The sequence below is a fragment of the Ctenopharyngodon idella genome, chromosome 8 (genome assembly GCF_019924925.1).
Source record: "Ctenopharyngodon idella isolate HZGC_01 chromosome 8, HZGC01, whole genome shotgun sequence".
Taxonomy (NCBI): domain Eukaryota; kingdom Metazoa; phylum Chordata; class Actinopteri; order Cypriniformes; family Xenocyprididae; genus Ctenopharyngodon; species Ctenopharyngodon idella.
In genome coordinates, this window is record NC_067227.1 from 279,184 (window position 1) to 290,940 (window position 11,757).

General features: G+C 36.7%; 1 protein-coding gene across 2 annotated transcripts in view; it reads right to left on the reverse strand.

The window, feature by feature from the left end:
• The window catches only part of cfap74 (cilia and flagella associated protein 74), a 71,488-nt gene extending 62,785 nt beyond the window's left edge, over window positions 1–8,703 (reverse strand). For both annotated transcript variants that reach the window (XM_051904412.1, XM_051904411.1), the window contains exons 1-7: window positions 8,587–8,703; window positions 7,485–7,576; window positions 5,691–5,769; window positions 4,956–5,099; window positions 2,224–2,322; window positions 2,043–2,147; window positions 673–846 (exon numbers count right to left, since the gene is read on the reverse strand). In XM_051904412.1, coding sequence (XP_051760372.1) covers window positions 673–846; window positions 2,043–2,147; window positions 2,224–2,322; window positions 4,956–5,099; window positions 5,691–5,769; window positions 7,485–7,557 — 674 coding nt within the window. In that variant the 5' untranslated portion in view covers window positions 7,558–7,576; window positions 8,587–8,703. The remainder of the gene's footprint in view (window positions 1–672; window positions 847–2,042; window positions 2,148–2,223; window positions 2,323–4,955; window positions 5,100–5,690; window positions 5,770–7,484; window positions 7,577–8,586) is intronic.
• Window positions 8,704–11,757: the final 3,054 nt, after the last annotated feature.

Below are 11,757 nucleotides of genomic sequence, written 5' to 3' on the forward strand. Positions count from 1 at the left end.
ACATACGCACCCCTCCCTTCACTTCCCCACCCCCAATATAAAGAACACGCTATGCAACATAAGTAACCTCTAACAGGTAGCACAAATATGGCTGAATCAGCCATGATTCAACAACAGCATATCTTGCTTCTGTGAAACATAGCAAATACCAATGTTAATATCACGTATCAAGCAAAAACAAAGCAAGGCCTTCAGGGCTTCCCTCTCTAACATCTCTCCAGAGCTGGAAAGCTGTTTCAATATTAACGCAAATTCTTTTTTCCAGTTATATTCCTCTGACCATTTCATGGTAATATCTCAGCCATCTCTCTTTTAACAGTCTTTCTGCTCACTCTCTCTCCTCCCCCATCATGAGTGTATACGCCCTCTATTGCTGATTGGCTACAAGAGTGTTATGGTGCTCGGTGGATCAGACCAATCCACTTTGTTGTTTCTCCTATTTACACAGCCAGGACTATGTGCAAATACAATTTTTGCACATAGTCCTGCACATAATACAACATCTAAAAATATTCCCAAAATTGCATGTTTGGATGTTGATTTCAGTTTTCAACAGCATTTCTCAGAAAGCACTTACTGCACCATTAAATGCCTCTCTGTTCCAAGAAAACTGCAGTGGATGTGATAAAAGCGTTGTGCAATTGTGTGACACATTTCACATGAAACTCTTACACTTTGTCATGTTGTGCTTTGTGTCTACGTTGTTTGATAATGCTCTTCTCTCTCTGGAATCTGAGCTTTTGTTTCTTCTTGTCCTGAGATTGGACGTTCTTCTCCTCCAGCTCAAGCTCCTGACGCAGAGCCAAGAAGTGACCCAGTTCGACCTCCACCTGGCACAGCTCCAGCCTGAAAAGAAGGGCCAATTACACTCTACATCCCCAACAACAACATATTAAAGACTTTCTGTTAGACAACCATGATTTGTAGATTAAATCATTCTGGGTAAAACAGGATTTTTCTTGTTTGAATGAAATAAGAGAGTTTGATGAAACTATGTATAAATACTGTAAAAATACACAACTCAAGACTTCCTCCCCAATCTATCCAGAACATTTACTGAAACAAAACATCAAACCCATGACCACACAAACATATCAAATATTCAGTATTCAACGCATCAGGATGAACAACATGAACTACCATACTGGCAGAGGTTCCTGTATTTAAAAACAAAGTATAAATAATTACTGTTACGTTACTGTACTTTAGTAGAGTTTTACGATGTTTCTACTTTACTTAAGTAATGACTTTTTCTGTTGACTTCAGTAGATTCACTACATTTTGACGAAACAAATAGTACTTTTTGAAAGAGTTGCAGGATAGCGCAGTAACTTTTGAGTGAAGTAAATTTTAGAGCCATTTGACTAAAAGAGAGTCAAGGAGACAAATGATTAAAAATGTCAAGAGGATCTCTTGCAAAAAAAAATTGGCAAGTATTGCGTAGGGTGGCATACTTAGGTTTGTTACAAATTTGCATAATGCCAGCCTATAGTCTGCCTGCAAACAATGTATACTTTGCCCCGTCCATCATTACTGTTCGTATCACTGTGTATCAAGTGCTGAGGAAGATCCGGAGCTGAAATTCATATATGGTAATGGGCGTTTCATTTCTGACACGTGCTGTAAGCGGTCGACTAATCACAACAGACTGGGCCGTCTGACCACGAATCTTCAAACAAACCATTTTCAGAGAAATGAGGTGATATGTAATGTATAATGTTTTTTGACCTTGGATGCATGTAAACCTATTGTAAGAGACTATAAAACAAAACAAGAAACCTTTAAAATAGCAAGAATGTAAAATTTTAAACAATTTAGAAATTACAAAATGAACAGGAGAATTTCCACTATTGCTTGCTGATGAGCAAAACAACCACTATATCTGCAGAAGTTTAAAGCTGAGTTAAAAAAAAAAAAAAAAAAAATCACAATAAAAACAAATATCAAGACAAGAATGCAAGTTACAGTATCAAAATAGGGAGAATAAATACAATAAAATCAACAAGTATTAAGTGTAACATTATTGTAGATATGAAACTCACTCATGCTCTTTCAAGATCATGGCTAAATGAGTGCCCAGATCTTCTTCCATCTGCAGCTCGGCGCACACACGCTTGTGTTGAGCACGTAGCCGGAGCAGAGCCACGCTGCACACAACAATGCAGAATTAGAGACTTCTCTTATTCAGGGACCTTCGTTCACAAAATTTTAATTGTTTTTTACCTGTTCTCAGCTTGTTTCTCTCTTTCTATATCCAACTCAATCTTGTCTCTATTTTCCTCCAGCTCAGTCACATGAAGGTGAAATGCTTTTAGTTCTTCCCTTGTAGAAAATACATTTTGTACAAATTCAGATTTCAAAATACATTTTTGTCTTATTTCAGAAGATAAAAATGAAATACAATCTTCATTTAACAAGTCAATGAAAATGTTGTATTTGGTAACAAGAAAATAATACATTTCCCATTGTAGAGAATGATGAGATTAACAATTAAACTATGAAGATCCGTTCTAGAGGGCAATTCACAACGCACTGACAGACACTTTGACGGGTTTTGTCGGATCAGTGTGTTACCCATCGGAGTCTGTTGGCGTCTGTCAGAGCTTGTTTTCTCTGATTGAACAGGCTGAATCAAAATATCTGAGAAGTGACGTGCTGTAATCTGGTGACTGTCGGTGTCGGTGCAGTGTGAATTGGCCTTAGGTCACCATTCAAACCAATCAATACACTCTCAAGAGGGCAAAATCATGTAGCATCATACTTGACTGTATGAAAATGCACGTATACAGTTTTTTATTGTCTTTTATAATTGCGATTAGGTTAGGGGTTCGACTTTATGCTTAATTTGAGATTTGGCTCATATGTTTTTGCACAACCCAACTTATAATTTCAAAATCTCATATGAATTCTTAAGACTTCTCATGAAACTGGGCTGAAAAAAAATCCACACATTTTATTTTCTTAATCAGTTTGTTTTTTATTGTCTTGTTTTTTATCTAAACATCCTTAAAACAAGGAAAACAAAACATGAACAATACAGAGAATATATTTTGAGTTAAATCTATTTTTCTCACCCTATTTATAAATATTCATTTCTATGAAGTGAATGTTCTGCTTAAAACAAATAAACAAAAAAGTATTTGCTAGTGGAGTAAAAAAAAAAAAAAACTGAAAATATATTCTCTGAAAACATGTTGTATTATCTTAAAAATGTTGTTAATTTAGTAAATATATCTTCTTTTTTCAGATGTTTAGATAGATCTTGATTTTTCAAAACACCGTCCATATTTGCTCTGTGTTTCCTTCCTTATAGCACTTCTTATGGCTCGTTTCCACCGAACAGTACGGTTCAGTTCAGTACAGTACGATTCGGGACGGTGAACCCTGATCCGGCTTGCATTTCCACCACCAACAGTACCCTTACTTGATAGCCATAGCGTATGCTGGAAAGTAGCGATCGATGTCATTCTCGCATGAAGAAGACGGTAAACAACAATGGAGGACATACAGCAGCTTTGTTTGAGCAAAGGCTGAAGGCTGCAAAAGGAAAAACAGCCGAAAAATACACATTGTGTTGCAACAGTATTGTGTTGTCATTCCCCTTGTAGCACACGCAATTGACAATTCTCTCGAGTGTAGCTCCACCTTTTGGTACCAGTACTATTGGTACTATAGTACTATACCAGTACTATAGGTACTCCAATGGAAGGGTCCCAAAAAAAGTGGTATTTTGGTACCGTTCACAACTTCTGACAACGGAAACAGAAATAATTGCGTATCGTACTGTACTGTACTGAACTGTGGTGCTCGGTGGAAACGAGTGATTAGAGAATCAGTAGTACCAGGCAAAAAACAACTCACTCATGGATAGATGGGTCATATTTCTCCTTAAAATCAAAGAGAAGTAAATTTTTATGTAATTATTTAACCAATTAAAGTTTTGTTTCACTGGATCTTGGCAGACATAAAAAACAACAACAAAAAAACTACCTTGCTGAAAAAAAAAAAAAAACTATTCAAGCTGTTTTGTTGGTCTGTTTGGTCTTGTTGGGTCTGCAACACTTTTCAGCTGGTCAGGCTGGGAGAGCAGCTTAAACCAGCAGGACAAGCAGAGGTCTTTAAATTTAAAGAACTATTTATTGAATTACAATTATGAAAATTTGTTAATAAAGGCCTTCTGAAGAGAAGTGATGCGTCTGTGTAAAAAAATATCCATATTTAACAAGTTATGAAGTAAAACATCTAGCTTCCGCCAGACCGCCTTCTATATTCAACTGACAAAAAAAGCGTAACTGACGCGACTTTTTTCGTAAGTTGAATACGGAAGGCGTAGGATGTAGCATAAGCGTTTTGAACTGCGAGAGATCACATGCAGTCAGCAATTTTGATTAAAAAAAAATGTACTTCTCTGAGGAGTGAGTGGTTTGCTTCCCTGAATTTAAAAAAAAAAAAATCTCATTCTCATAACTGTAAAACAGCGTATCAGTACAGCAAACACTATCATGATGTGCACTTACAATTGTATAGTCATACATAAGGTAATGAGAATGAGATCTTTTCTTCATTACAGTAATGAGAATTTGGGGAAGGAGGGTTGCTTTTTGTTATTAAACTTTCATTCTTTATATAAAATAGAATTTCTGATTGATTTCTTCTGTTTTTGAGTAATATAACCCAAACATTTCATTCAGTTTTTCTGAGGTTTACCCAATGCACTGTTTTCAGTGGAGAAGGCGTTCAGCCTGTGTTTACAGCTTGACAGCTCTGAACTGCTCAGTTCACCTACCCAACAGCTTTTCTATGGCATGTGCTCACACCATGATGTACATTTGAAAACACAGTGGGAGGCAGAGATTCACAGTGTAAAAACCTTCACACCCTGAGAGGCTGCGGCAGATTTAACTGCTAACTGTTATGGGAAGAGCCACATTATAACACTAAATGAGGATACAGACCTGGCTTGTAGCAAATTCAGTTTCTTCTGCTGATAAAAGGTGTCCAGTTGGCCCAGAAACCCTTTTAGCTTGAACAAGCGTTTCTTGTCAGCGTATGGCTTCTCCCCACCTGTGTCAGTTCCATCTTCACCATCACTCACTTCCCTTAAGATAGACAAGAGCCAGAAATAGATATACACTACTGTTCAATGGTTTGTATATTTATTAAAAATAATGTTTTGTTTTTTTTAAAGAAAGAAATGAATTATTCTATTCAGCAAAGATGCATTAAATAGCAAAATTAACAGTAAAGAGGACCTATGATGCTAGGACCTGTTTTACTGTATTTTTACTCAAATAAGTGCAGACTTTGTCCGCAGAAGAGACTTTTTTTTGAAAGAATATAAAAAATGCTTACCAACCCCAAACTTTGTGTTTGAGTGATTGTGTACATTTCATATTTACTTTAGGGATGTCAGCATGCATCAGTTGATATTACCATATTTTGAACTTGAATATTATATATCATTTATCTTTGTGGTGAAAATTAATTTGTGATAAAATGTGTTAAAAAAATCAAATAAGTAAAAAAAAAAATGAAATCAAATATGTTGATGGTTTATAAAATCAAAATAAGTTGATGGATGCATTAGATTAAATTCATTAATTTAAACATTCATGTCTCCACGTCCAGTTGTAGCTTCCGTGATGAAAAAGAAGTCAAAATAAATAACGAACATGCATTTTAACACCTACCACTCAGAGCTGTCAAACCCTGTGGACCAATCAGGGAAGTCATCCTCAAACCTGAAGATGTCATCCATAGAGCCTTCCTCTAGAGGAAATATAATGTCAGGCATACTAAACTTGTAAAATACAGTAAACATTTGATATTAGTAGTTATGACTACTACTAATAATCAAGGCTGTAACCATGTTTTGAACGGGGGGGGGGGGGGGTAATCAAATAAAATAATATTTTATAATATTTTATTTTAAAATATGCAACATATATGCAATATTTTTGTCTCTTCACATTCAGTTATTCATGTAAATTTTCCATTCAAAACAGTGAAATTTTATTTTAAAAAAGGTTAAAGGTGCAATATGTATAATTTTCTGTCCACTAGAGGTCACTAGAGGCCTATTCAAAACAAAGGCGTAGCTTGATGACGCCAAGTTTGAGCGCAGAATCTTGGGACATGTGGTCTTCACCTCACAGCCGGTGGAAAATAATCATGATAGGACTTGGACAGAAATCATGTTCATGGATGCGATTATTAACGTTACTGTAGTATGAAGCAGAGCAGGACCGAGTGTTGTGGAGCTGAACGAGGCCGCTGGAGCGATTGTGCAACACACGCCTCACGAGCAGCAGGGCTTTTATTATGACACAGTCGCCGGCGCCGCTTCCGCTTTTCCAGTCATGAGTATGAGGTAACACAGCTCTGTTTATCATATTAGATACATTTGAGAGTGATGAAAATTATGTTATAACGTTACTCTGTGCGTTCGCTCGGCGGCTGCTGTGAGACACTGTTACACACTGCAGTAAGATAGATCGATTTTACAATATCATATTAAATGCTGGATGGCTTGTGTTGATAAATGGCATGCAATTCATTTTAAAACGTATTGTATGATGGAGAAAATGCTGTATTACTGTTACTAAAAATAAAGAGGCATCTGATTATGCTATGTTAGCTACTTGACAAAATAGTGTTTTTCTCTGAGGCATGGTAAAACATGGTACTCGCAGAAAATCAAGAAAATTAGATTTAAACAATAAGACTAAACATGTTGAGCTATATAACAATAATTAATTTTCTGTTAACAGTCTATTAAAACATGTAATATATTAAAGCGTCTTTGGTGTTTCCATGGTTTCTGCAAAATAAAACCAGAAACCGAGGGTAACGTAGGTATGACGCAATTGACAGGCGACTCCTCACACGTCCCGGAGCCTTGGTTAAAATTGCAATTTTCTCAAGATTTACAAATAGTTGAAAACATTTGGAATATTGTAAGTACTCAAGTGAACAAAATATATAACACTGGCCTAGTGGTTTTTGGATATTTTACTGCAAAATTCTTACATATTGCACCTTTAAGTAGTTTGCATCATTAGATGTTAATGTCGGTGGTTTGACATTTCTACATTTCTGTTTAGCTACTCACATCTTACCACGCACTCTTTCACCTTTAAAACTAAAGCATCACATTGAAATTTGCACTCGTCTTCTGTGTTTGATTGGATATCTCAATCATTTTGACATTGCAGCCTAAAATGTGGGTTTTAAAACTTTTTTCATCCTAACATCAAACAGAGCAGAGTGTAATGGAGTGCAGCAGAACAGCATCAAGAATATCAAATAGTGAGGGGGGACAATTTGCCCATTTCTAATTATTGGGGGACTTGTCCCTCTCAATGTCTATGGTGGTTATGGCCCCGCTATTAATAACTTGTGCTGGTCTTAATATGTGTGTGTGTGTGTACAGGGTATGCACATGTCTTTACCTTCTGTGTGCGTGTGTGTGTGCATGTCTTTACCTTCCATGTGTGTGCTAATACTATGAGGCTCATGTTCAGTTGTAGGTGTTGAGAGATCAGCACTGTTTGCCATATCCACGTCTCCACGTGACCTGCAGGAGTAACCCAGATAACAAAAATATGATCTAAGATTCACGAGTTCACATATACATATAATTAGATAGAGTAAAGTAATGCGTATTTGGAGTGCTGTCCGGGGGAGGGCTCCGGGCTCTGAATTTTGGCCCGAACCCTGAGTACTCCCCCCGGATGTGGTTATGAGAGATAGAACTAGAAGTGAGGAGATGGGGTGGTGGAGGGATGCTGATAAACTGTCAACGAACAGAGTTAAGTCTGCAGTATATATACCACTTGTGATAATTAGTCTAATTATCTGCACCTGCTCCTCCCAAATTTTGTTAATAAAACATCATATGTTTTAACCTTCCATTCCGCTGTAACTCGATGTGTATGGCCGTTTGTTGGAAGCTAGTTATTATAGTTTATAAAGTTTTAAATATCGCTATTTTTCTTACAAAAACACATAGCTTCCCTTCAGAAGGCCTTTATTAACCCACTGGAGTCGTATGGATTACTTTTATGATGGATGCACTTTTTTGGGCTTCAAAATCTCACGCCCCCTTCTTCCATTATAAAGCTTGGAAGAACCAGGATATTTTTTAATATAACTCTGATTGTGTTCGTATGAAAGAAGAAAGTCATAGACACCTAGGATGGCTTGAAGGTGAGTAAATCATGGGATAATTTTCATTTTTGGATGAACTATCCCTTTAGGGGAACAAAATTACCATTTGACCATTTTGCAAACGTCATGGGAACGTTTCGGAGAACATTCAAAAGTATTAAATATAACATTAAAAACATACTAATATTCGTTAGGGCTAATAATCAATCGCCATATGCAGATCAGAAAATAAATAATATTAAAACGGGCTGTATGAAGATTAGCCGTCATATTTGATACTAAACTTTCCCGTGAGATCGTGTTTATTAGCATTTGTCTGGCTGGTTCTCTGTCTTATAATAAAGTATTCGATGCCCACGCGCCATATCCACTGCCTAAAAAGATATTCGTATTACAGAATTTGCATACATGACCTACTTTTTCCTGTCAACTTTCTGGAGTCTGGAGTCGCAGCGTGTCAAACCGACAGCGTGAGAGAGCAAGCCTTCTGTTGTTGTGTTTCCATGGCAACAGATTCGCGCTGTACCTTGGGAAATGTAGTGGCTTCAAGTAAACATGCCTGTGTTGTCCTATCCGCTTGTTAAGTCGTGAGGTAAGGAACGCCGTTTCTGGGTCCAAGCCTCGACTCGTTTCTTTTCACTTGAGAATGAATTTATTCATATTAAACATTTAACATTTTAAAGTTAAACGTTTAAAATACTTACAGTCTCCATGCTCACGACGTCACAGACGTTAATATTTTAACGATTTTTAAAAGATGAATCACTGTCTGGCCATCTGGGATTTTGGTATGGAGATAAAGGTTATGATTATTATTTTTTGGAAGTATTACACCACATCGTGTGTGTATATTAGCACATTTGTTGTTTTCTTGTGGTATGAGAGAGAGCGTATTTGGACCCGGAAGCGCTGCAGCGTGACGTCAGACTTAACAAACCTTTTAAGAGTCAAAGAGCTGTTTCCTTAAAGTCACCATGAAATCAAATGAGACAATTCTTGTTTTTGTTTTTTTTATGGAATATTGCAGTGTTTATCGTAAATTATTTTTCTGTGCTCATCATTATTGTTTTAAGTTCATGTGCCTCACAATATTGAATCAGAATAACTTCCTCTTGCAGCGACATCTCTGATGATGAGGGCGGGGCAACCTGTCACTCACATGAGATCCACCAATAGCAAACCACAACCATCCAATCAATTCCCCACAGACCAAATCAAGCCCCGCCCTACATTTGTTCTTATTCCAGAAGCATTTCACCTGGATTTAGGTCACAACAGGGAAGAAAAGACTGTCTGCTGTGACTATATTAGTAATATAGCACAGCCTTGTGCCTGTTGCTTAAAGTCGGCATAAACAGAAGTTGTGCTTTTCTTCCCTATTCTGACATATGCTCTATCAGAGTGAAACGGCTTCTGGAACAAGAACAAATGTAGGGCGGGGTACAAAAGAACAAATGTGTGGTTCAGGTAAGCCTACATTATTGGGACAAAATGTCCCCACAAAGATGCCAATATCCGAAATCCCTGTCCTTGTGAGGACGTTTATTTGGTCCCCATGAAGAAAACCGCTTATACTAAGCAATGTTTTTTGAAAAAGTTTTCTGTGATGGGTAGATTTAGGGGATAAAATATACAGTTTGTACAGTATAAAAACCATTATGTCTATGGAAAGTCCCCAGAAAACGTGTGTGTGTGTGTGTGTGTGTGTGTGTGTGTGTGTGTGTGTGTGTGTCGGAAGACCACATTTCATTAACTAACCCGTCTTCTCTTTTTCTCTTCCCTCGGCAGCTACAAACTCCCAGAACAACAGCTTATTAAACACTTGGCCTGTTTTGCTGATACAGCTGACTATACTGTTCTTAATCAGATTGAAAGTTAAGCACAAACATGGTTTATAGCATGAAGGGTTTCTTATGGCGATGTGACTAAATATTCAGCTTTAGTCATGCAAGTCATTTACTAGAAGAGCTTATGCAATAAACGTCACTGAACACACCATTACATCATTTCAGTCCTATGAGCTCATGGCCATTATATATGTCAGACAACACAACAAAACTCATCAGACAGGATATAAACAAGCAAACAATAGTCGAAGAGTGCAAATGATTGAACAAAGTCTATATACGTGGGTAGCGTGTTTGATGCCTTACAAGCCTCTTCATAAGAAGCATTCACGGTGAGATACAGATGACAGTAAAGCAGGGTTGATGTTACATAAGAACATTGTTTTATCGTGCGAGTGCTCGCAGCCTCCGCGAGCGGGGGATTTTAATCTGATGTGAACGAAGAGGAGGGAGCCGCGGCTAGTAGAGTTATGTGGGAAATCTGATTCATTCAGATGAATCGGTTCGTTCGAACGGTTAGTTTTGCTGAACCGGTACTTTCAATTCAACGATCAAAACTGTTCCTACTTTAGGAACTGGGCTGGTATTGCACGTTATGTCAAATATTTTGCTGGTACATTGACATTTGTCTTTGTTGTTGTGTATTTTATGTCCTATATTTTTGATATAGCCTCTATGGTTATATTTGAAATAAATTAACCCAGATTGACTATATGGGCCATTCTACAGAATTGGTTCAAACTCAGAGTTGGAAACATCTTGGAAAAAAATGTTCTTTTTGCACAGATTTTGTATGTATACAAATTGTATAATATCCCAGTACACATTTCTAGTAATTGTGCAGTTAATTCTCATATTGTATTTTCAGAAAGTTTTGGAATATTTTTCCTCTCCTCAAATTTGTCACTACCGAAACACAATGATCCATAATTTAATAAGAAGGGTTATATTGACCTATTAAGATTTTGTTTACATCTACCTTGTAAATATTTTTTTTGCGATTTAAAAAAAAAAAAAAAAAAAAAAGTTTTCACAGGTAAATCAATAACAATTACAATTTTAACAATAATTCAAGTGTAATTTATGAGATTTGTTGTATTTTGAAAAAAGGCATAAAGTTTATCATACTGATTTCAAAGTGAAGGATTCATTAGTTTGAATATACATTGAACCAAACACTATAATAACATCTTAGCTGAGAATTCAATATACTTCATTTTTGACAAAACATCCCATGTTTCGGTCGTGACTGCACATTTTCAGTATAGTGACAGTAATGTGTTGGTAGTGACCACATCACATTACTGAATTTCAACTCACATACTAAAATACTAATGATTTGCATAACTGTACTAAACTTTTGTTTATTTCCCCCAAATAAACGATTATGTGTTCCCTTTTGTCACTACTGAAACTTCACATGTTTCAGTCGTGACTGTTTCGGTAGTGACAATTTTAGATACTTTTGAGCCTAGCTCAAAGATGCTAATCATCACATGGTTAGCTAGCACAGCTCTGAACAGTTGTACACATAAATAATCAATTTTATAGAATAACACACAAAAAAACTTGCTTAATTGCAGTAAAAAGGATTACTACACACAGATTTTCAGACTTTTGACCTATCTACTATGAAAGAGGCTATGAGAGGGAGGGACACAGGAATATTTCCTGATCAGAAATGTAGAAGTGTGTTAAAATCAGTCTCAGCCAATGGACTCAAACATACACTGTTTCGGTA